Source organism: Megalops cyprinoides, chromosome 3, assembly GCF_013368585.1.
Source record: "Megalops cyprinoides isolate fMegCyp1 chromosome 3, fMegCyp1.pri, whole genome shotgun sequence".
NCBI lineage: Eukaryota > Metazoa > Chordata > Actinopteri > Elopiformes > Megalopidae > Megalops > Megalops cyprinoides.
The window spans coordinates 18,550,162-18,576,194 of NC_050585.1; the positions used below are offsets into that span (position 1 = coordinate 18,550,162).

General features: G+C 44.8%; 2 protein-coding genes across 3 annotated transcripts in view; one reads left to right on the forward strand and one right to left on the reverse strand.

The window, feature by feature from the left end:
- rb1 (retinoblastoma 1) overlaps positions 1-18,775 on the reverse strand; it is a 50,270-nt gene extending 31,495 nt beyond the window's left edge. Inside the window, exons 1-16 of the mRNA XM_036524811.1 lie at positions 18,502-18,775; positions 17,564-17,684; positions 17,115-17,218; positions 15,956-16,090; positions 12,662-12,700; positions 11,518-11,585; positions 10,115-10,225; positions 9,266-9,408; positions 6,398-6,475; positions 3,873-3,982; positions 3,581-3,658; positions 1,737-1,824; positions 1,042-1,158; positions 627-683; positions 476-507; positions 288-364 (exon numbers count right to left, since the gene is read on the reverse strand). Of these exons, the coding sequence (XP_036380704.1) occupies positions 288-364; positions 476-507; positions 627-683; positions 1,042-1,158; positions 1,737-1,824; positions 3,581-3,658; positions 3,873-3,982; positions 6,398-6,475; positions 9,266-9,408; positions 10,115-10,225; positions 11,518-11,585; positions 12,662-12,700; positions 15,956-16,090; positions 17,115-17,218; positions 17,564-17,684; positions 18,502-18,611 (1,468 nt within the window). The 5' untranslated portion in view covers positions 18,612-18,775. The remainder of the gene's footprint in view (positions 1-287; positions 365-475; positions 508-626; positions 684-1,041; positions 1,159-1,736; positions 1,825-3,580; positions 3,659-3,872; positions 3,983-6,397; positions 6,476-9,265; positions 9,409-10,114; positions 10,226-11,517; positions 11,586-12,661; positions 12,701-15,955; positions 16,091-17,114; positions 17,219-17,563; positions 17,685-18,501) is intronic.
- A 115-nt stretch (positions 18,776-18,890) lies between these two features.
- On the forward strand, positions 18,891-24,469 carry LOC118773974 (major histocompatibility complex class I-related gene protein-like). 2 transcript variants are annotated; one of them, XM_036523042.1, is made up of 6 exons: positions 18,891-19,868; positions 21,070-21,330; positions 21,514-21,786; positions 22,805-23,092; positions 23,207-23,383; positions 23,948-24,469. In XM_036523042.1, the coding sequence occupies exons 1-6, from the start codon at positions 19,790-19,792 to the stop codon at positions 24,019-24,021; spliced, it is 1,152 nt and encodes a 383-aa protein (XP_036378935.1). In that variant the 5' UTR covers positions 18,891-19,789; the 3' UTR covers positions 24,022-24,469. The 2 variants fall into 2 exon arrangements, with proteins under 2 accessions (XP_036378935.1, XP_036378937.1); XM_036523044.1 differs by lacking the exons at positions 22,805-23,092; positions 23,207-23,383; positions 23,948-24,469 and adding an exon at positions 22,046-22,538.
- Positions 24,470-26,033: the final 1,564 nt, after the last annotated feature.

Genomic DNA, 26,033 nt, shown 5'->3' on the forward strand with positions numbered 1-26,033 from the left:
GGATTTTTTTTTACAAACTCCTCTAAAAACTGGCATGACATCCCAAGCTCAGACACATCACCCAACCACACCATACCGGCGAGCATTCATGCCTCATTTTTGGTGGGGGCTAGTACAAAACACCTTGTTTGATAAGGACAGCTACATGCCAACCTTTCGTCACAACATGCCCATCTGATTAACTGCATTCACTTGCATTGCATTAACTGCAGAGGTGGCAGTTTCGGTGCAGAGAGAAACAAGACGGCAAAAACTCCACTGTCAAAGCCAATGCTTCGATGACTTACCACCATAGGTCGCCATGACAACTTCAAGGGCACAGGCGAGGAGGGAGGTGTGGAAGGCGGAGTCGTTGAGGAGTTTACTGAAATAAAAGCACAGCACAGCAGGGTCACACAGAGCCCACCAAACTGCCAGACCCTTAAACACAAGGAGCAATGCATTATGGGTCCTGCAGGTTACAGCCAGAGCTCACCTGAAATTCTGCACAGACAGCCTCTTCTCCTCCTACGGGGAGAAAGACAGATGACGCGTGTCATTCGAAAGGTCGAGGGTGGGGAAAATTTATGAGTGACAGCTAAGACAGGTCAGAGAGAGACAAATGTGTGGTTAAACTAAGCGCTTACCGATTTCAGCATCGACTCCATGACTCTGTAGTACAGCCGCACCCCGAGGGTAAAGCGCTGAAAAACAGCCAGAGCAATACAAGTGATTTAAGCTTCCAAAGAAACGCAACGGTAGAAATACAGTGGCTTCAGAAAGTACTCAGTCCCCTTCACTTTTTGCACACTTTGTTTTGTTACATAATCTAAAATGCATTTCATGTATTCCTTTGGCTGTCAATCTACACACAATCACCCATAATGACAATTTTTTTTTTAGGAATTTTTGCAAATATGTTAAAAAAAAAAAAAAAAATCAAGCCACTGTATGCGCATGGGCGAAAGAGCCAAACAAGGTGGCATGTAACACATCATTAGGAGCAGGGCTGCATAAAGCCGATCCTGGGCAGGCGTACCACACAGGGCCTCTCTGCTGTACCTGAGAGCCGATCTCCACGCAGCGCTGGCCCACGGCCTGGGCAAATCTCTGGCAGAAGAGCTCTCCCAGGCGCTCCACCCGCTTGGTGATCTCCTCCGACGGGTCCACTGTGCAGTTCTGGGGTGCAGGGAGACAAGGGCGCCAGTCAGCGGGACTGCGCTTTGGGTGAGAGCACGGGGGCCAGTACCCCTCAGTGCTGCACCCCAGCAGAAGGGGTATAGGGGTATGGGAGACCCTCAGATTCACAGAGATCCCTGCAAATGGGGTTATCCGAACACTGTTTCTGTTGTATCAAAAAAGGCTCATGCAACATGAAAGGACTGCACTTTCAGTGCAAAAACAATGAAATAATGCAATCAGCAAGCGGCTATCATATAAAATATGTGATAATGGTACATGAAATACAGTAATAGCTACACTGATGACATAACGCATATGGGTTAGGCCTGCATAATGCATAATGTATTTGCAGTATCAAAATCAATACAGTGCGAGAGTGCGGGTTGACTATAGCACTCTGCTGCCTGGGAAAAGTGCAATGCCAGGAACAGGGAGTGCTGCGTGGTGGGAATATTTCGCAATAACCGCAAACTGCAAACTACAAATGCGTAAATGACGAGGGTCTTCCTGCAGAAAGCACCAATGAGCACCAACACAGCACGAACAAGCCTGGAGGCGTGAGGGGGGGGGCCCACCTTGAAATACACAGACAAGATGCCTGAGGGCTCGTCGCTGGCCGAGTTAAGAATGATCCTCAGCTGCTGGATGGAGTTCATAGCTGCTCTGTGGGGACGAATACATTTTCATCTTAAATCAAAGGGTGCACTATCGCCTTTCTGATTCCACCTACCTGCTTCAACAGGAAAAAGGCCATTCCTTCACAAACCAACATGGGGAGTTGAGGGGGAGTGGAGGACATGAACCACAGTAGTGCTAAACACCATGCCTTGCTCTCAAACCTTCACATTCTTACTTTTCTTTCTATTGCTAATGACCATCTTGGCACAGTAACTGCACAATGGAATGATTCACACACAGTGATCACAACGACAATGTCTTCAAAAGCAAGAACATTCTGAGGCACATCCTAAAGTGAGACCTTTGCTTTATTCATACCTGAAAAAAGCAATATGCGTGCATACAGAGGGTGCAAGCTACACAAAGTTTTCAGTCTTGCGACCATCCTTGCGTGGTGCAGCCAGCTTTAGATGGAAGCTTTAAGCTTGTGGAAATTCGCAGCGGTGTGTTAGGGACCTTACAACAATAATGTCATGGACCCTCAGGAGAACTCACAGGTATGTCAGCATCGGGTCTATACCACCTCCCACTTATTTCTGCCTCTGTCGGGGAACGGGGACAAACAATGGGCCACGACACACCACATGGGGAACCCAGTGCAGTGAAGGTGTCACAGGTGGTGTCACTCGCGTGCTTGTGTAACAGTGGAGATCGCGACCCCACGCAGAAAGCCGCTCATGTCAGCGATAAACGGTCGTGCTTTCACCAGCCTGCCGCGCTTTTCGCTTCTTGCTGTTTTTGTTTTTCCCCCTCGCTGAAGGCCTACGTGCTGACCTTCAGGCCGGATGAGAAGCACGGCCGTGCTCGGAGCATCGGAGCGACACGAGCCAAGGCCCCCGCGCAGCCAGGGCGGCTGTTATTGGAGAGGCCGGTTCCTGCTCTTCCATCTTACTGACCCCTCCCCTGTAGTGCCAGAGACAACAGAGCATGCCCTCCCCCCTTCTCCTTCCTGTCCTTGACCCAGAAACGTTAAAGAATAACAGAGGGAAAAATATTCTCCACTCGGAGGCTAGACCACAAAGAATGCTTTCTGCTTTTCATCTCCCATTTTCATTGAACAAATATCTGGGTACAGACAAATATTTTTCTACAGAAAGGAGGTTATCACTACACCACTGAGAGCCTACAATTCCATTACTGCGCTCTCAGCTTCTAGTTCGGTGTGTGCGCCTGCATGTGTGTGTCAGCGTGTTGGTGTGTGTGCACGTCCTGCTTTGCTTGGATTTGGATTGTGGGATTAGTAGCTTACAGCAATAAATCAATGAAAGGCCACAGGAATGCTGACTGCTGCCCGTGACAGATCAGCATGTTTGTTTCCAGGTGAGAGGTGACAAGGAAGCATTCCTGCAGCTGAGGCATCACTTTGCATATAAGACTGAAAACTGCCATACTCCTAACCCGCAGAACCCTCCTCTCATATGTCTCACACCGATGATTGATGGAGAATCAGTTTACTCACTGCTGACCCCAACAATCACGTGAAAACAGCTGGAACTGACCCAGGGCGCAGACTCCGGCAGGGCCAACGTCCCCAGTATAACCTGCCTCCCGAACCAAAGTTTGTCTGTGACAATTCATTCATTTCCCATAGCCTGAGCTGTCATAATGCATTTCCACACCACATAGTCTCAGCGTAGTCTCAGCAGGGATGAGGTCACATGACAGGGCTCTGCTGCACGACGTAGTCACATGACAGAGGTAGGAACTGAGGTGACGAGGAGAGGAGTGAAGAGGAACTCACCTGACAGGGGTCTGAGGGGGCTTGAGAACAGCTTCCTCTCCTGACTGGTTCTTTTTGGGCGTTCTCTCCAGCTGAGACCTTGGAAACAGGGAGAGGGGGAGGGAGAGACCGCTGTCACACACACTGGGCCGCTGAGCGCTCCAAAGGGGCAACCCGCACCAAGAACACACATCACAGAAGGGAGCCGATGTGTCAAAGGCCTGACCCACAGCACGGCCACAGACTAACCACAACACTTTGCACCCCCACGGCGTTTCCACACAGAGATCAGTGGGGTGGCAATGACACTCACAGGTCTATGTCACACATCTGAAGGGTTTCGTCGTGGTCCAGGAAGAGCCGGCCGTCAAAGTCCTTGCTCTTGAGGTAAAGGTCCTCATACTGCTTGGAGAGTCCAGACGCCTGTAAAAACAAAACAGGATGAGAATGTTCAATGTCACCACTGCTCTGCAAAAGGAACACTAACTACATCCACCTTACCGTCAGACAGCTTGCCCATGGGTTCACACACTCCAGAGCTGCATGCATTCACAGATGGGACATAAGATCATTCTATCTGCCTACCAATGGGGATTTGTAATCTGATTGATGTCAGAAGCTTTAAAATCACCTCACTTACCCAATTTAACTTCCCAACTGAGCAGGTTCAAAAAGACTAAGGAGATGCCTGTTATTCACTTCTCACACACAACTTCAAATGGTATTAAAAATTGCAATAGTTGTGAAAAGACAGGTAGACTCTTTACCCTTCAGCAGATTGGCACCACTGATAAACTTTTCAGTATCTGACAACAAACTTATAGAACAGAGACACAGTCAGGTGGAGTTGATCTCTTTTTAACACAGGTATTATTTAGATATTACTGCATACATTTTCTATCTCAGAAAAAGCATCAGAGCACGGTAACCATTTGCATCATGAGCGTTTTACTGAGCATTCTTAATGGTTATGAAAAACAATTCAACAGTTTGCTCAGTGGCTGAAAAGGTGACTGCACTGCAGATTTTTAAATCCTTATAGTTTATAAGAAATACTGATATACTGAAGAATCAGCTGAACATGGTGATCAAATACACTGGGACAGAATCATTGCAATTATAACACTGCTAAAAACTCTGCAAGTAAACTGCTTATACGAAGAACAACATGTATTATGGTAGACAAAAGACCACAAGAGAGCAAAGTGACTGGAAAAAAGCTATTACAAGCTCTTATCTTGCACTAATTACTAAGGCGCCCTGCACATAATATATATATTGACAAACAAGTTGCGCAGTATGGCGAAGTTCCTGGATGCCGGGCAACATTCCAGGCAGGAATAACAAAGGGGCTTTCTACAGATGAAAAACATTGCCTTCCTGAGTCTTACAATAGGTGTGTTCCATGTTGGAAGAATGAAGCTGAGAGAGAACATTTCTCAGCTGATTAAGAGCAAAACATTGTTCACAACAAACATCTATTTTGTCCCATAATCTGGAACTCTGCTGTTCAAGATTCAATTGCTTATGTTGTTGAATCAAGTTGTCCTGGGTGGATGTGATTCTTATAGGTGGGGTGCGTTGTACTGAGACTGTAGGCAAGGGGGACTAAACCTTACAAGGGACAGGGAAGCCAAAACTTGATGATCAAGATATTTAACCCAAATGCCTGCATTCAAAGACATAGCTTAAGGTAAACTAAATCCACCATTTGGATAATACGTGAGGATAACCTATTGAACTTTCAGTTCTTAAATATAATTTTAACATGACACTGCAGACAATATTGAGCTGATACTTCAAAAAAAAAAAAAAAAAAACCCCACATACAACACGTACATCGCTGCATCTTCACCCTGGATCCTACAACGTGAGCACACCCCAAAAAAGCAGGCATCATGGGAAATTCGCAACAACTGCCGTGACCGGTAACAGACTGGTACAGTGACACGTTAAAAGCAGGACAGGATCAGCAGGAAACAGTCATGTTTAAGCACGTGACGTCTTCCTTAAATGACTGCGTGGGCAGTGCCGGGGGGAGGGCCTCCCATAAACCCAGACTCCCCACGTCAGAAACGCCACCTCCCTGCTCTATTGACCCGTCTAAAGCAAATATTAACCTCATATTCCTTTTCCAGCCACATTACTGCCTCTCTAAACAAGCCCCGAGAAACGACAAACTAATAAAAAAAGGCAACAGTACTCGCGCCCGCATCTCTGGTAGTCTTTCCGAAGACAAACACGGCAGTAAAAATTGCAATACCACCTGTCACTGCCGAGTGGAAAAAAAAAGGGGCAATTAAGAAAGAGCTCGCAACATGTGTATTTACTACATGTACTGTCCTATTACACAGCAGCTCTTAAAATGAGCCCTTCTTAGATCCCAAAGTTGTCAGTTAATCCATGTTTTTTTTACTGTGAAACAACCTATAAGATAATAAAAAACCCACACACACATCCATAGACTGAAGGCAGCCTCAGGACTAAAACAAAACTGACAAAAAAGATATAGAGGCCAAACACTACTCTCATACTCCCAAATAGCATTGCTGGCACACAGCCACAAAACTGACAGCATTCCGATCCCTGGGGAAGATCCTGACAAAAATCCCAAGGGATTAAAATGTTGTCTGTTTCATGGCTGTGTGCCAGTACAACTATTTGGGAGCATTAGAGTAGTGTGTGGCCTCTACTTCCTCTTTTAAATCAGCCTGTATGCTCATTGGTTCTTGGGACTGCCAGTTCTATGACATGTGGGTGTGGTTCTGAAACTGCTGTGTGGGGACAGGGGGCTGTTTCAGTGTCCTGGTTGGACAACTCTGCTGGGACTCGCCCTACCTCAGGTAGCTCCTCAACCCCCAACAGCCCCATGGAGTCCATGAACGCCGAGAAGCTGGTCAGGCACACGTTCTTCACCTGAGAGTGAGTGAGGGGGGGGGGGGGGGGGGGGGGGGGGGGGTAGAAAGAGAGAGAGAGAATGAGAGAGGACAGAGCAGGGCAGGTCAGTCAGGCAGGCAGTAGTAAAAACATAACCACAACCATCTTCAACCAAAGACACAACCAAGATATCCTCCATATTAAATTTGCCATAAGAGGAATAAACTGCATTTTGGAAACCAGCACAGCATTAAACTATCCTCTCACATGCATCACCATTCCAAAAATGATTTTTTCGGTTTGGTTTTTTTCTGAATATGGTCCTGCTACTCAGACAAATGATCCTGTTTGTGCTTTTCAGAGTGTCTTTCTCTTCCTCTGTACGGAGTCAGACATGCGAGAGATTCTGGCAGTCGATAAAGTACCAAGGCGCTCCGTGCATATGTGCCAAAGTGCCATAAACTTCTGTAGGGTTTTTGTCATCTACTTTATTTCATCATCATCCTCCTTTTACAACTTTATCCAACCTCTGTGGCCAGGCCACAAAATGAGGTCAAGCAATTGTCCACACAAGCAGGATGGCTGACCAAACGAGCACTGGTCTAATTAGTCACGGCCTCAGTGTCACCGTGGATTTGATTCATACATCCTTGCTGTCACAAAACGAAACCGCAAAGTATTTGCGAAAAGCTTGATTATGAAACACACCATAATGAGATCAGTCATTTCCACACTGAAGGCAAAGTGAAAGTCATTTTGAAAAGTGATATTACAAAAGTAATAATCGGGGAAATGTACAGAAATATGGGACTTGGACAGCCTTCAAATACCATCAGCGGCGCCTTATCATTGAGTAAAATGTCAGCCCACACACCAGCTGTGCCAGTTCCTCCCAGGCCTGGACTTCACTGTGCTCCTGCTCTTGTACAGCGTGTCCACTGGACTGAGCCACGCACTCTTTCGCTGTGTGGGAGCGCAACCCTACTGCTGATTGATCTATTCTGAGCCCAGAGGAAGGAAGGAGACCAGCCTCTGTGAGCGGTTCAGAGATGGGATACACCCTGGGGAGGCTGTGTACCAATCGTTACCAATCGGGGGCGCACACAGTGGCCGCAAAGAGCCCAGAACTCCAACGAGAATTGGTGGACAGGCCTGGCCTCCTTCATAGCGCCATGGGGGATAGCCATTCGGGCGGAGGCATGCGACAAGCCATGCTGCCTGCAGAAATGTCTCCCTCTTTTGTCAGATGGAGTCGGACAACAGGACAGCGGTCAGCCGGCTGAACCGACACTGGGAGTCCAACCAGTTAAAGTTCACCAAGGTCCCAGAGAGGGTACATGTGACAAGGACAGGAACAGCAGCCGGGCATTTCCACCTGAAGCACTGCTAAATTCATTTCATTCTGTATCCAATCATGAATTAGTAATTCTCATTGTGCAAAACCATTACAACACAGTGCGTCAGTAACAAAATATGTATGTGGATAATGGGCATAGACTGGCAGAATTCCCATTCAGAACACTCCAAGGGCAATTGGAAAATTCCATCTGCTCTTGCAACCTGAGTGAGGTACTCGTACTAGGCTAACCTGCTTTGGTATACATGGAGCAGGTAAATGAACAAACAAGTCCCCTATCAAACACATTATTCTCAACTCGACGATTTCAAACATTTCAGTTTGCAAATTGCTTGGTTTCGGCATTCCAGTTCGTGAATTTCCTTGGTTTCCAAATAAAAATGCTGATGCCCCCGTCGTCAATATGCACACGTCTCGTGTCCACTGTCTGCCCCCGTGCACCGGTAAAAAGGGGTGCCAATCAGCTTGTGGCTGACATGCTGCCCTAACCACAGCAGCCAATCAGATGAAATGGGGTGTCGGGAGGTCAAAGGGCACCGATCCACAGCGTGGAGGGCAGGGCAAGAGTCACATTAGCCAAAAAAAAAAAAAAAAAAAAAGAGTGGCCTTATTCGGATTTAAAGCTCAAAAAGTTAGGAGCAAATTCAAAGATTCTGCTCATGGTTTAAACAGCTTTAAAGAGTGTTTACGTCTACAGCCCCACATCTGGTCAGGGGCGTGGCCGAGGCGGGCCTGCGTGACTGTGACAGTGTCCCGAGGCCAGGTGCTGACCTGCAGCCTCCACTGCTCATTTTTCATCCGCAGACATGTCAGGTCAAAGCCCGCCTTCGCCGCCTGTTGTGTCGCCAGCATCTGCTGTCGTGTGGAGAGTTTTAGCAGCACCTGAGGCTACGTTAGCAAAAACACTTGTCAACACGGTTTCATTTGCCAAGCAAATATTGGCACTGTCTGCCACCTCTGTAGTTCGGTACTTCCTTGTACTTTTGTTGACTCTGTACTTGTACATAATGAAACATGTTTGTTTCTTTTTCCAAGTCTGGCATGTTTTTAAGCTTGAAGTTATTACATTACAGGAATTCAGGCATGTCTCTCAAGGATCACTCTCCCATATTCCCTAATTTCCCCCCGACTCAAGCTTTTGCCAACAGTGGATTTGTCAGCAGTGGTCTTATTTAGGAACTCCACGGACTACAGAGGGTAACAACAAGCTTGATACAGGCGTCCTTGATATAGCATTTGCGCGGACAAATACTGTTATATTTCCAGAAACTATATGCCTTTGAAACTGAAATTCAGTTTTTCTGAAAATTAAAAGTGTTTATTTGGACATTGCACACAGAAACAACAGTCCATTTTTAGACTGGTTCATAACTACCCGGTATGTTCAACCATATCATGTCCCTAGGATGTACAGAGGTTCTCTAGTACTGACTCATCTATATTGCGGTCATTCCCCTCCAGTACTGACTCACCTCATCGATACTGCAGTCGTTCTCCTTGCAGAGGGTCTCAAGCAGCCGCAGGTCCACCTCCGGGGGGCGGGGCTTGGCCTTGCTGTGATTGCGGCGGGACGTTCGAGTCGGGGGGCTCTGGCCGACCCCGTTAGTGGCCGTCTCTGTGTGGGAGAAGTTCAGTGTAACTACAGGGTGGGACGTGAAGCCTACAAACACATCACTTTTCATTTACTGTTCACTTGCTTTCTCTTAATTCACCTCACAAATTTTATGATCAATCACTTAAGTACTTAAGTATCTTTCGTGGTGCCTTTAAAGACATCTATATTTAAAGTGATGGCAATGTTTATCAGACATGCTCATCCTTCCAGTCTCAAAATCACCTGAAAGAGACATCCATCTTGCGGTATAGATGGTTCTTTCAGTGGAAGGCCATGCCACTCAAGCCCTGGAGGGCCCTGATGCAGAATGCTTAACAGCTCTTTTTAAAGTGCACGGTCAGGGCTCAGGAGTGAAGCTACAGTGGATCCATTCAGACATGCAAGTCTCCCATTTATAACTCACTAAGTGAATGGCTGTTTGAAAGATATGGCTCAGAATGTGGCTGGAATGAAAGCCTGCACTCAAAGTGGCCCTAAGGGGGACCAGGGTCACATTATACAAAGCTACACATTCTACATGTCTTAATCAGAGAGACTTACATAGCTTACATTCTCACATTTTCAGTGCTGGACACTTACTGAAGCAATTCAGCTTAAGTACTTTGTTCAGCAGTGCAACGGCACTGCCTTAGCTGGGAAGTGAACCCGCAACCTTCGGGCCACAGGACCGGCTGCTGAAGCGCTGTGCCACACAGCGGGGACTTACTGTAGGGCTGCTGCAGCAGGGAGGCTGGGCAGCGCCTGATGTAGAACTCCAGCACGCACATCAGCAGCTGGAAGGAGATCACCAGGTCATCGTCCATCTGCAGCACTTTTCCTGAACACAGCGCCAAGAGGGACAGCGTGTGTGTGTATGAGAGAGAGAGAGAGAGAGAGAGACAGAGAGAGAGAGAGAGAGAGGGAGAGAGGGAGAGAGAGAGAGAGATGTCAAAAGACGAGGGAGCAGGAGAGCACTTTCAGGCACAGATCTTGGAACGTCCCGAGTCAGTTTAGATTTAACCATTCACAAATGTCATGTTCGCTTTCTGCATCTATTCTCTACACTCTGCCAGTGCTCTTCTCTGATTTGTCAGAGTACCTCACATGACACATCTGAGGCAATAAAAAGCGTACATTGTTGTGAAAGGAAGAGCAAAGTGGTCTGCTCTGATTCCACTATGTGCAAGTGGAGATGTCATCAGATAAGATGTCATCACCTTTCTGTGTGAATGTTCTTGAGAGTCTGCACTTATAAAAAAAACCCTTCCTCATTTCACAGAAATGCAGAATTATGCAGAAACATAAATGAAATCCACTGTTTGCCTGAGAACTCAACTCTTCCTGTTCAGAGGGGGCAGACAAAACTTTGTTAGGGAGTGAGAAATTCTGGCCCAACCTCTTAAAACACCACAAAGCCAGTAACTAACCTCAGAACAACAGCTCCAGCACAACTGCTCACAGATCAATCAATCAAACTTATAAACTATGCAAAGATTTTTGTCCTTGCTGACAGGAAGGCTGAATTCTTAAAACATCGCAATGCAGCACTGACTGACAGGAGTGGCATTCTGCTGAGATGCAATGCACCATTGTTAATGCATGCATGCCAACAATACTCTGAATCACAGTCCCCTGGTTTGGTGGATTGTTTTCTGGTAGACGTTACCTCACACCCTGTTCCTGCCGGTCCCTATTTAAGGCTCCGCTGTAACATCCTGAACATACACCATATTCTCCATTTGACTATTGTTGTACATGTTTACAGTTGCACGGTCTCTAAAGGAAATGTTTTCCTGGCTAAACGTTTGCTAATGTAGTGTGCACGTACAACTACAATTAATGTCTATACGGTTCTCTTCTAAGCTGTCCCTATTATTACAGAGACACAAAAGCTACAAAGACATTCACTAACACAATGAAGGAAATGTATATAGGTGTACTGTTGGAAATTTCACCATTTGCTGATGGCCAACAGACTGTCTCTGCATTTTTCAGGCGTGCCACTACATGATGGCACCTCAGTCACACATGATTGCTGTGAGTGGACAGAAATGTCCCAGTGAAAAGCCAGTCACGCAGCGAGAGGGACGAGGGGGACCACATGGCGGCTCGTGGTGACCACTGACCCACCTTTAGCCAGGAGGAACAGTGTCCAGCTGCTTCTGATGATCTGCTTGGCCTCAGCTCCGTCCTTTCCCCTAAAAGGAAGAGGGGGCATCCAGTGAGCATCCTGTTTGCCCAACCACCACCCCATAACTATTAATCACACAGCAGCTGCAATTATCAATGAGGCTTCACCAACCCAGAAATGGGTGGAGTCACCAGTCAACCCAACAGACTTTGAACAATTAGTGTTTAATGATGCAGAGTCTGATGCACTCCTGTACACTTTAACTTACTGTGCAGTAGCTGTTCATATTTATTTTTTATGCACCTCATGCATGCCATCCTTACGCCACTCTTTGTATGTACCCTGCACTACTCTTGTTGTTTGATGTTCCACTACTGATGGATGGTATTTGTTGTTGTCACCGTGTAAATCGTCGTGTGAAATACAAGAGACACTGGAACGGGAGTCAAAATCTTTGTATGTGTAAAACCACATCTGACCCATAAAGACTGATTCTGATCTTCTGATTCATCAATGCAAGTCAATGACTGAAAGCATATGAGACCTCCCCTCCACTATGGGGTTGACAAATCATCAATCTCCCATTACTAATAATGACCCCAGCACCATTTGTTAAATGCCATCATTGACGTGTGACTTTACAGTTAAGGGTAGACTTCAGCATGCTATCTGCTTTTCCTCCCAACATCTTTGGGCTATCTAATCCTCTATGAGGCAGAGCTGACAGGAGCCAGATTCCCAGCTCTGTGGTCCTTATATCAGTGGTCACAGTGATCGCTGTGCACCAGTGGCCCATGGTCTTATCTGAATCAGGCCGCAGCAGAGGTGTGAGAAAGGAAAATAAAAAGCCTGGAGCTCCAAGTATGCTACCCAGGGGAGTTCCATGCGTCTTCAAGATAAGGCCCCTGTGATAGCCGCTTCCTGAGTAGCACAGCTGCTACCCTTCCTGCCCTCACACTGTAGCATGCTCTACCTATGAGCAAAGGAGCCCCCTGCTGGTGGCCTGGGGGAATTTCATCCACACACTGAAATTACTGCTCTGTTTGTTGTGCTGTTAATTTGAGTAGTGTCCCGAGTGTGGTGGACATGGAAATGTCATTACTCTGGAAGGCATGATTTTGCAGAGTTTTTTTTTAAACTTACTTAGAGTCAGAGGCATCAACGTAGATTTTACTGCACGTCCTGAAATGGAGAAAGAGAGAACAGGGTATATTAATGCCTTATTTCATCATCCTTTCCCTAATCCCACACAGTGTGCACTGCACCAAGGCAATGAAAACTGAAGGACAAAACACATATGCCAGTTTACACAGAAATATACGTACATACACACAAACATACCCATTCCCTGTACATACACGTGTGCACACATAAAAAACACAACCTATATTAAATATATATATATACACACTGCATATTATATATACACATATATGTGTGTGTGTGTGTGCATGTATGCTCATCTGAAAAGTATGCAATCAGTAAGTCAGAATCAAGTGATAAAACTACTCTGGCTCAACACAGACCCCGGAATATCTGCATATATTACAGAGTGTTACAAATGACCAACTGAGGACCCGGTGGCTGGTGCTAACGTATTGTTGACCTGCAGTGTCTGTATTCCATCCAACAGGGAGGAGGAATTGGTTAAGCTTTGGCACCATCTACTGGAAACCAGATGCAATGGCAAGTCAACTTGCAATGAGTTACATCAGTGTTTCTCAATCCTGCTCCTGGGCTGCATCTGAATACACATACTGCCATACTATATAGTACACAAAAAGCAGTACGTCACAATCTGCAGGGTGTCCGAATACTCAGGAGGCATTTAATAGTACTTGAAAGGTACCCGGATAACCTACTACATCCATGTATGCAAACGCACTACACTACGCTATCCCATAAGTAAGCTGGAGTCCAAATAACCGAAGAAGAATAACTCCCTGGGAAAAAGAGAAAGAAAAAGGCGGTGTAGTCAACTTGGTTAAGCTAACAAATCAATTGGCTTGTTACGTAACGTTAGCTTTTCGTTTTACCTCAGATTGACAGTCAGCTAAGTAAAGCAGACTGATTTTTAAAACGTGTAAACATTTAAACATCTGGGTCAAAGGACAGTTAAGATGGTGGCGGAGTACGTCCTAATTGTGTCCTTACTACTTGCTCGCATACTCATAGAACATACTACAGCAACAGTCGGGTAGTACGTTCTTAACCAAAGTTAGTGCATACTGAGTATTCGGATGCAGCCCTGGAGGCCCACTGTCCTGCATATCTTCTGTCTATCCTTGCTCCACCTACCTGACTGAGCCACTTTTGATTAGCTGAGCACAGCTGATTTAATCAGGCAGCAACGATAGATAGAAGATACGCAGGACAGTAGGCCTCCAGGAGTAGGACTGGGAAACACTGAGTTACATTTCATCAGTCTTCCTAAGTGATACGACCAGACACAAGGTGCCCTTGGCAAAAGTGAAGCGATACTTTGCACATACAGTGTACGTCTCCATTATGAAAGGGGCCATGATCTGCATTAAAAAAACATTTTTTTGTCAAAAAGAAAAAACGTTCTGTTGCAAGGGTCTGACTTCAACTGTACTTTTATCATCCAGGGCAACAGAACGACCAATACCATGCAAAAAAAAATAAAAACAAAAAAACATCAGGGGATGCAAGTGACAACTACGGCACTTGCAGTTCATTCTGAGAAAGGACTTAAAAGAAGGCATTTGATTTTTACACATCAAGATGACTGAACTGATAATGCTTCCATAAATTTAAATTAAAGATGTTTGCTTTACTATGCAGAATATCTGTAATAAAATGCTACTCAGTCAAACTACAAATCAACTCACACTAGCCAACACTAGCTGCAGCACAACCCCAAGCAAAGACAGCTTTTCTTGTTGTGTTATATGCTGACTTTGTTTTTAATTTGGAACGCCCAATGCTTTTTCCACATTTTCTCCCAATAATTACAATGCCCAGTAGTGTGACAGAAGCCGCCCCGCAGCTGCATGCGTAGCTGCAGCGCACACTGACAGTTTGGGGGGGTGACACAAACACACGCCTTCCTCTGAAGCATGATGTCAGCAACCACCTCCATACCGTGAGCAGCGGTGCAGCATAGTGGTTAAGGAGCAGGACCTGTAACTGAAAGGTTGCTGGTTCGATTCCCCGCGGGGGCAGTGCTCCTGTACCCTTGGTACTTAAGCCACAACTGAATAACATTATATATATTAAAAAAAAACTATAACCGATGTTGCCCTGGATAAGGGAGCCTGCTATATGCCAATAATGTAATGTAATATATAGACACACTGCAGTCCCCATGCCAAGCCTGCACAGATCTGAGGTGGAGGAGGATGCTTCATGCAGGCAGACTATGGGTGCCAATGAGAGGGAGTTTCTAATGAGATACGGGACAGGCCGCCCCTGGCTGGCCGACCCTCCCCCATACCCCAGGCGGAATGAAGCCAGTTTTGTTCCGCTGCTACCAGCTCTCAGTCATCACTGGCTAGTGACACAGCTGCGATCTAACCCGGGCCGAAGGGCTCAGCCGTGCACGTGAACATTAGGAGCTTTTCCTGATTGGGCCACTCACGTTATGCACTCACCTGATGAAATCAACAGGGTAAAATCCTTTTCCTGGCCCAAGTGGATGCCATGTGCAACTAAGCAATAATATCTGAAAACTGTTAAGAACTGGGGCGCTTTCTGATCCTGACTACAATGGAGGATCCTAACAAGCCTGTGGAGGAGGAGGAGGAGGAGGAGGAGGAGGAGGAGGAGGAGGAGGAGGGCCCTCTCACACAGGACAGATTTTCAAATAGTGAGCAACAGCACAGAGGGGAGGGAGGGAGCAGACCAGCCTCCAGGCAGCCCACTCAGTGCTCATGTAACCATCACTGCACTATCCTAATCTCATAATTACATATGGTTATTTTACACTTGCTTAAATCCTCAAAACTCAAAATAAAGGGCAAACACCACAGCAGTTGGACATCACCCATCTGAGTCATTTAGAGCACTGGATTCTAAATGCCTGTCTGTCTGACTAATGAAGTGTGACAGCGGTTAAAATGTGACAGGGACAGTTGACAAAGTAGACTGTTAAAACGGAGGGAAGGAAGGTGACACTACTGCCTTGTTTGGACATGTCGGGAGCTTTGCGCCGTGAAGCGCTGCGCAGTGAAACACTACCAGCATGGTGTCACTCCGCTCCACACGCACACACCTCAGGGCCACTTGGACCACAGCCAGAAAAGAGAAGTGAGAAGACAGAAGTACAGGTGACACGACTTAAAGCCGCACGTCACTTTTCTAAACACGCCAAAGATAAGCACAACACATAGACAGTCAGGGTGTGGGGCGCAGCTGGGGAGAGCCGACCCCACCCCCCCTCCGGTGCCTGCGGCCCCCACGCGGGGCCCTACTCACTTCTCAAACCTCTGGAAGAGCGCCCGCGACACGTCGTACTTCTTCTCCAGCCGGGTCATGGCGGCGTTCACCTTGGTGCTGACCGTGTCCATGTTCACGTCCATCTTCTTCAGCAGGCTGGAGAACTGCTTCACGCTGCGGACAGCGGAGGACAGCTGGTTAACCCCCGGCAGCCCGGAGAGCAGCGCCGACTTTGTTACGCCAAATGAGTCTTATCAGTATTCACATTCAGCATGGAGACCAGCTTCGGTCTGAACACAAATCCAAAACAGATAAAACGCTATAATCACCAACATGACCCCTACCCTGACCTATAACTCCACAACCGTATTTGACGTATGGTGAGCTATTATTTATGCTCTTTCTCCGGGAGCAACAAACCATGCTTGCATATTATCAGCCTTATTCACACCTGAGTGCGCACCGGTTTAAAAAAAAAAAGTGTTCCTCTGGTACAAAAGCTAAGATGACCTCATCTTCACCTCACACGGTCTCTCCACGCAATAATCAGAGTGGCGGAATGAAACGCACATAGCAGGCATGGCGATCCTGCAGCCTTGCCTTCCTTTACCACACACTTGGTGGTAGACAATGCTGCAGTATATGCCAAAGCAGTTGCTCAATGTAACCAATAAACAGGGGAAAAATAAAGGAATGAGGCAAAAAGTAATATGAATCAGATCCTTAATGGCTCCCTGTCTGGACACTGCGCACAAAGCCTGAGCCACCATGCACACAGCTCACAAAATATGAATCAGATCCTTAATGGCTCCCTGTCTACACTCTGCAAACTGTGCTGAGCTGCTGCATAAATGGGTAACAGAATGTGAATCAGATCCTTAATGGCTCCCTGTCTGGATGCAACACATATCTGAGGCACTGTATAAACAGGTTACAGAATGTAAAACTGCACTGATGATTATGTTTCCCTGGATAAATGCGTTTGTTCAGTAAATCAGTAACAGCAGCCCCAAAGTTTCACTACTACTGGGAGTGCCACTGCAGATCTCAGGTCAGAAAACCATACTATACTGCCAGTTTCCATCAGAGGATAAAAAGTCATGAGATTCCAACATATCCCTGGGGGAAAAGCCAGACATATCAGCTATGGCTTGTTCTAAGAGACCACCATGGAAGCAGAGTCGCTTTCGTCACTCACTTGAGATCCACGGCCTTCTGGACCTCTGTGAAGGTAAAGGTCATAGCATCCAGGTCTGTGGCAGCGATGAACAGGCAACCACCCCAAAGCTTCTTGTTGGTGTCCTACAATGACAGAAAGACTTATCTTTACATATATTATTACTGTTAAAAAGGCGTTGTTATTTTTCTTCAGACAAGCACAGGATGTTTAACCTTATTTCCCATTAAATTTAATGGCCTGTTTTCACAGCAAGCATGACGTTTTTACACTGCATAACATTCTTCTTTGCTGATGCTCCTACACCTCAGCCACTTTTAAAGCTGGATATTTAAGGAGGCCCTTAAGTAACATGTCTGAGGTTGCAGCAGCAGCAGTGCCCCATCTGAGATCTGAACTGGCAGAGTTATTAACTGACCTTACCCAACCCGGGTAATAGTGCAAAACACAGCGTGTATTTAATTGCTCACCAGCACTATCTCCATCGATGTTCGCACGGACTCCCATATAGTCCAGGCACGATCGCACACCGCATCTGTCACCTTCAGCTTCTCACAGAGAGTGACGAACTCCGAATCCTTGTCTTTGTGTCTGCAAGGGCAGGAAGAAGAGAGAAGATCACGTTTTCTGGGTCTACTTGGTTTTCAGAAACGCAACATAAGCACAGACTCCTCTGCAAAGAGACCGACCCCAGCTAAAGGCGACCTAGTAAATTACACAACAGGACACTCACCAAATGTGTTATATGATGTACAAACACGACTATGCTTGCAGAAAAGAACTGGTTGTGAAAGTAGACTGGGACAAATGTTGAATTGCAGGTGACCAAAAGGAAACAGATGAAGAACGTGTCCCAGACAAATGTCAGGTCATCAAAACAAAAGCATCAAAGGACCCATCAATTAAACCCACGCCTTCGCTGATATCAAAGTACATCTGTGTCTTTATTCAGATCACCACCAACAAAAGAAAGCAGCTAGCTAACTAGCCAAACAGCAACAGGCCACTTAGTTAGCAGGGAAAATTCATCCTACAACGTACGTAGGTATGTAACTTTAGCTTGCTAACTACGCGTTCCAACAATCGCATCGATACAATGGTTACCCATAAAGGTAACTGTATTCTTGAACACTGACAGTAACTAAAACCACTATTGTCGACAACAATGAATTACTAGCTAGAGTCTAAACAGCTCAAAGAAACTTGAGCTGCAGTTAGCTAGCTGGCTATCTAGTCCATTGAACGTAGTTAGCTAGCACGCTAACTAACTACTTAGCTGGGTAGCCTTACCAAATATAGTTGGTAACGTTTTGATACTGAAATATCAGACAGCTCACCGTAACATTGACTAATCAGCTATACCCGGACGTGACAGTAAGACAGAAAGCTGACGCTGATGTTAACTTACTTGTCTATGGACAGCTCCGAATTCTCCTCCTTGACCTGAGAGACCACTTTGTTGTTCTGTTTTATTTCCTTGTTGAGCGGCGTCCCTGTGTTACGCTTTTTAGGAGGCATGTCGAAATATTTTAACTTAGAATCCGATCGGCTGCAGGTATCTGGCGAGTTACAATGTCTGCTAAACGGCAACAAGGGCAGAAACTGCGGTCGCCTTCAATTCTTGTTGTTTTAAATCCCAGCCTGACACCCACAGAGAGACTGCTCTCGGCTGCTCGCTGCTCGTCTCGCCAGCTAGTGATTGATTCGCTGATCTCCCAAACCGCGGGAAAACTACGAACTTCCGCCAGCGTGCGTCACCTCCTGCGCTCGCTTCTGATGTTGTTGGTCCGATCGCTTTCTACCGGGAAATTCATTCGCTTGGCTTCATTTCAGGGTCACGACAAATACAGCTACTGGAACAACACGGCGTGTTGACAAGGCCACATAGGTCGTCATCAGAAGTGATTATTTGTCACTAAAGGGGGCTTTGCTTTCTCCAAGACCTAATTATAAGGGTTTTTCCGTTGGTGGAATACAGGCTCTTGAAAGTGAAAGTCTTAAAAGACGGTTTGTGGCGACGCAGCACTGATCCACCGGTTGGGCTGAAGAAAAAGAATGGAAAAAAAGTGCTTTTTGAAAAATCAAACTGAGTGAGGTCTCTTTATCCAAACATCATGGCACTCCTGTGGATAGGGGATGAAATAAGTATTATTGCATGCGCGTAGTCTATTGGTAAACATTAAAATAGGACGCACAGGAGTGATAGCGCTAGCAGCTCGGAGAGCCTTCATCAGGGGCCGTCCGAATAGTTTCTTCGGAGAGGGTGCCAGTGTTGTCCTGTTCACTCAGTGGATGAGGATTTGCTTTGGCCAAGAGGTTGTCGACCTTTTTTAATTTTTGTATAATTTGGATCCCTGAAGAACATTACATTTTATTACCAAAGGGGAGGCTCACCATTACCCATTTCAAGTTCATCAACAACTTATTTTGCAGTGCGTTTGATATTCTGTGCTTGCCATTGGGCTGTACAGGGTCTTTCATATTTCAGAACTTTATTACTGGGTGCGACAGAAAGTGTATCTCATAGTGTCAGTTCCAAAAATCAATACAGTGTTGCCTCCCAATCCCACCCTGAAACAATAGTTTGACTCGCCATCTTACTGTCGGTAAAGCTTTTGAAATATAATTCTGCAAATAAGCAACCAAAAATACTTATTTTTTGTTCACTAGTTTAATATTTTTTTACTTAAGAAACCATGCATTGGAGTCCACGTGTAGCCTCCTTGACTTTGGTGCAGTTACTTTTTTATTTGAAGGCAGGCTCACCTGTTTCAGGTAAGAGTTTAAGTGTGTTGTTGGTGTCATTTTGGGGTGATTTTCTTCACAAAACTGCTTGGAATGTGAAGTGCTGAAGGGCCACTGCTATAATTGAGATATTCTATCTGTAATTGTTTTTGCCACTTTATTAATATACGTCTAAACATAACCGCATAAGAAGCAACACAAATAATCTAAATACAAGCACTGTGTTCTAGTCTAGAGTCTGTGCCGATCAGTTCGGTTTGAAGTAAGGAATGTCTTGCTGCAACTTGGCGCTCTCGATAAATTAGCACTGAAGTTCAAGACTGCTTCATCGGTGGTGGTTTGAAAGGAAATGCACGGAAGTACACAAAGTCGTAAGAACAGAACCATAACCAAAATTTATACCTGCTCCCACCTTGTTTTTTTCCTGCACAGATGAAGTCACCACCACCACCATAGTAATTTAGTCTTTGTTTAGATAATTGTGCCAATTAATCTCTATAGAATACGTCCAAAATGTTCTCTGTTCAGCTTTAATCACATTATCTGAACAGTCCCAATAAACAAGTAAACTTGATCAATCTTATTTAGCCATTCATGGCTTGCACTGGAAACCACAGTCTGAATGGGGGCATCTGCTTTTAAAAGTTGAGTTTTGTCATTTATTCTAGAAATCTTTATTACAAGAGATTCCATAATTTGCACCTTTTACAAGAATTTTAACAAGAAGTTGTGAAAAAAGAAACATTGCTTTGCACATTTTAAACCTCAGGAATAAACAAGGATTCTGGGTCAGTCATAATTTGTTTCTATTAAAATTATATTCAACATATTGTGACCGTATCGAACCGTAAACCCAGTATCTTGTATGGAACCAAACCATGAGCTGAATATGTCGTTACACCTCTAGTGGTTAGGTCAAGTCTAATGTGAAACCTCTTAAACAAGTCTTAAGTCAGTACTTCTCCTGAGTTAAATTACACCTTATCAATCTCGCAATACAAGAACGACCATCATAGCAGGAGTTGGTGAGGTTGTTTCCATATAATTTATGACAAGGACCACCAAGTAAATGCTGTAATGATTTTCTGGTTTTACAGAGGCATATTAGATGTGATATAACAACTGAAGTGGTTATAGCTGTATTCGTGAGTGACCTTGTTCAAAATAGTCTATCTGCCTGTCCTTAAATTCTTCTTCTCTGTCCTCTGCCTTTTCCTGTGGCACACTGCAGTTAGCCACTCCCTCCGCCACTATCTGATGGCCACACCCACTGGTTCGGGGTTACCCAGGTTTTTGGAGGTGGGGCTTCTAGACGGGATGCCCTTCTTCCGCTACGACAGCAACGTGGGCAGAGCCGTGGCCCTGTCCCCTTGGTTCTCAGACTTTGTGATAGGCAGAGAGGGGGATCAGCTGAACTGGGACATGCAGACTGCTCAGCAAATCCTGACCAGGGGACTAGGGGAAGCCATGCATCGCTTCAATCACACAGGGAGTGAGTTCCTCGTACAGCGCATCTCACTCAGTCATGGGCATCCTAGCTCTCTTGGATGTGACTTTTCTCCTTGCATCCATTGCACTGCAAGGCAAAAGAAGAATATTCTGATTTGTGTTTTTATACTGACATTTGTAAGGTATTGCTGACTGGTCCAATCATGGGGGCATCTGTTTTGCGAAGTTCATGTTTTCCAGGGTACGCTGGGGTGTGAGCTGCTGTCTAACGGATTGCCACGGCCGTTCCTGAGCTACAGCTACGATGGCAGCGACTTCATCAGCTATGAGCCGAGCACCAGGACCTGGACACCAGCCCAGCCCCAGGCCTTCGTGTACAAGCAGCTGCGGGAGGCAGACCTGGACTACCAGCCGGTCCTCGACAGCTACTATGGGGCTGTGTGTGTGGCACATCTGCGCGAGTTCCTGGACCATGCTGGTGACGTCCTGAAGGAGACAGGTGGGAATGAGGGAGATCTCTCTGACGTGGACTACATGCTCTGGAAAGAACATGAGAATATGAGTGGTTTAGTGGTGAAAACGGGCCATTCGGGCCAGCTAGACTCGTCATTTTGTCTGTCGCCTAGAGCGTACCTAGGACTGTGTTGAGCCTGGTCCCGAACACTCTAAGGGTGCTTTCACACTACAGTGGACCTGAGTCTGCTTGAGCCGTTAGTTCCGTTCGTTTTGTTGATGTGAACACTGTTTTCCGAACTCAGGTTCGCACCAGGGACTGTACCCGAGTCCTCCAGAAAACGGGGGTCTGGGGTTCGGTTCACCTGAACTCCAGTGCACTCAAGCAAAACGGACCAAGTATGAAAACAGCATGCCAAGTGTCTCTGCTTCCACTACACATCTTTGCAAGCTATTCCGTGCATTCATAACTCTCTGAGAGGGAAAAAATGCTTCATAATGTCAGAATGAAATTTACCTGTAACTGATTTTCACCTACAGTATGTCCTTTTGTTCTGCTGACAGAACTAATCTTGGAATAGATTCTGTAGGCTACTTTTTGATCCGTTTCAAAAAATCCAAAAAAACCTCAATCAAATCTCCTCTGACACTCCCCCAAAACTTTACTTTCAATACTGACCCATTTCTCTTTCAATCCATTGAAAATAATAGTTAAAAAAATTCTATATTAACCATATTACAGAGACGCTCACAATTCGCAGATTCACTGAAGTAGTCACATCAGACAGCTGTCCTTTTAAGCAGCCCATTAGTACATATGTTATTAGTCACTTGTTTACTGCATTAATATTTGCACACTGAATACTTGCTTCATTCTTACAAAGTTTTTATACAACAAATGTAATTGTTTCTGTGCTGGTAACAAAGCAATCTTTGTATATAAGGCTTTGTTTACCTTACAGTGGAGTACAGTGCTTGTAGGATTGTGGAGCTCTCTGGAATGTATCACTTGCAAAATGCTAAGGAATCCTTCAGTTTCTAGTAATTTTGTCTTTTTTACACAGCTAAACCTGAAGTCACTCTGATTGAGAAACGGAGCCACTTGTCTTCAGTTCCGGAGGTCACATGTCATGTGACTGGGTTCTACCCGCCAGAGGTGATGGTGGAGTGGCTGGAGGCAGGAGGGAGCCCCTTGGTGGAGGGCGTAACCAGCGGCGAGGTGCTTCCAAATGGTGACGGCACATACCAATTCAGGAAGACGCTGAAAATGTCAAGCGGAGCCAAGGACACCCAGAGTTACAGCTGCTTGGTTCTCCACAGTAGCATACCCACAAACATCACTGTTACTTGGGGTATGGCCTTCAATGTGTCTCCTGCTGCTGTTGTCAGCCTTGAGTTATGTGCTAAGACTCATTCATGCGCATTGATGCAGATTTTTATTTAATATGTGTGTCCTGTATTTGTAGCTCCCAAAAGGAATGGTACTGATTGGATCATTGTTGGAGTTGCCGTAGTCGCCGTTGCTGCGATACTCACTGCAATTGCTGTGGTTGCCTGGAAGGAAGTACTGGTGCCCGCTACTGTATATTTAGCTCTCACTAGCACCATCTGGTGGACAGGAAGTGTGGAAGCTGACAGATCAGGTTTGTTTGAAGTCCTGGCTTGAAGTATCTGTCCACATAAAATGGTAAGATTGGTCAGTTGTTGCAGTACAGAGATTTAGTACATGGTTTTTATCCATAAATGAACCATGAAAATAAGTCTTTAATTGGAATAATCAACACATAAAGTAACATTACTATACTGTGATAGTTTTTAATAGTTAAATCAGTTGTTTATCGTCATAGTTATTAGCAGGTAGACCTAAGTGACATGTGTAGTAAGTCCCATTTTTGTATACTTAACAAAATAAATAAAGGTTAAAAGGTTAAAAAAACAGTTTTCATACAAGCAAAATATCTGTATCATAACATAACCTTCTCAAAATGTAATGGAGATGTACATATAATACAATTTAATCTTTCTTAGTTTAAGAAGAAGGGGGTTAAATTTCATCCGTGTGATACCCTCATTGCAGATCAGGCTGAAATGTTAGTAGTGTGTCCTGGGATTTCGATACAGTAGTGTGAATGTTCCTCTGGGGAAAAAAAAAACGTATTTTGTGTCAAAGCTAAATGGGCTTCACTCTGCTCTTATATTCATTCCAGGGGACACCGGGGAAGAGGAAGATGGCCACAGCCAGGAAGGAAAGTCTGCGAGGTGTGCTTTTCTGAGAGAGTAATTCAGCAATGGCAGCAATGGGAATTACCCTGAAAGATCATCTCCAGCGTGGAAAGATGCTGACGGTGCATTCAAGTTGTACAGGATGTTGTAGTGCTGGAATTCAACTACATTTGATGGGGTGGACAGTATTTAAAAAAACAGCATTGTTTACAAAATGTGCAGGAAGAACCAGAGGAGCTATCAGTGTTGTTCTGAGTCTCAGTTTAATTTGTTTTAGCAGTCTGTTCCATGTGCGTCATAGTTTTTAGGTATTTCCTTGAAATGATTTGGGATCTGAATTCAGGATTTCTTGTTGTCTCCTGGAGTATTGCTTGTTTGTTAAGCAGATGGCTATATCTTTGGCAGCTTGTGGGGTATTAGTAAGCTAATGCAGGATGTAGTATAAAGTACAAATTGCATTTCCCATATCGATCATATTGATCGTATGCATCAGAGAATTTAACATGCAGTAACATTAAAATAAAACTGTGACACTGGGTAAGAGTGTGATGAAAGCTACTTTACGTTACATTTTTGGCATTTAGCAGACACGCTTATCCAGAGCGACTTACGATGTTATCCATTTATACAGCTGGATTTTTTTTTACTGAGGCAATTGTGGGTTGAGTACCTTGCCCAAGGATACAGCAGTAGTGCCCCAGTGGGGAATTGAACCAGCGACCTTTCGGTCACAAGTGCTGCTCCTTAACCACTGTGCTACATTGCTGCCCCACATTTTAACAAACACTTCTTCATGCCTTGATGTGATGTCCTCCATGGCTTTTAACTTATACTGAAATATCTGTCTTTACTCACATAATGCTTATGTAATTGATATACATTTGCCTTTTTTGCAAGATGTATGTGAAATACAATGTCTTGTTATATTGTTGTCCTAATTGTGTCAGAACATGTATCTACAATTTAACATGCAATGCCGTTAAAATTCGAATAAAACCATATCACTGTGTTTGAGTGAAAACATAAATTCAGGAGAATATGAGTCTCTGTTTTGCAATGCTGTGGCAAATCCAATAAATGCAGAAATATTCTGGTAAAATAATACAAACAGAACAGTAGGGCTTAACCATTAAGTACTTACACATCCAGAGCAGCTGGGTTATTCTGAAGAGCTCCCCTGTTACCTGTCACAACAAAAATTAAGTGCAACATGAGATTATATGTAATTATATAAGTAACTAAAAAACTAGAAACTGAAATAATAAAAATATCTATTTAGGTCTTAGTTTTACTCAGTGGTACCATTATTACAGAAATAATTGAAGTACCATATAAACACAGTATGTGTTGTCATCAAAGTATGGCATAGGCCAGTGTTTCCTAACCCTTTCTTTCCTCTGTTTAGACTGGTTCTCATTCCATCTGAGCTCTTGATTTATTAGGTTTGATTGAGCTGTTAAATGAGTACTGATCTCTGTTCAACTTCACTTAAATATCTGATGTCATTTCTCTCTCACAGATACAAGTTGCTGGAAATATGTTTGTTCTAACAGAGGCTTATATATGTGAGATATTTCTGTGAGTGCTTCATTTGAGCTCCAAATTAATATAAACCAGTGTTCACCGTAATTTATTCAAAGTAATTAGCTGTTCAATGGGTTTGTGGGTCATCAGGACCAGGATCAGGAAACACTGGCATAAGCAATGGCAGAGAAAGAACAATTGACAGTTGTATCAAAATGGATGGATGGTAAGAAGGCACTGCACTTCTCAATGAATGCACATTTTTTTACCTTTAAGATTACTGTTACAAAGTGACCAGTATGCATACTGTATATTAGAGATCGGTGGACATGCTTATTGTGGAAGTGGCATTCAGTATACATCCATACTCATTTGGATGTTCATAGATTTTTAGTCACAAAAGTATGATTATTCATTGGCAAATTTTTAAGCAATGGCTGAAATCTTTTAATGTAGCACTGACGTGTTGAGACTCTTGTGAAAGGCATTGATGTCATGAACAGCTGTTTTAAATATAGACCTGACTCAGGTGCATCATTTCCTTTA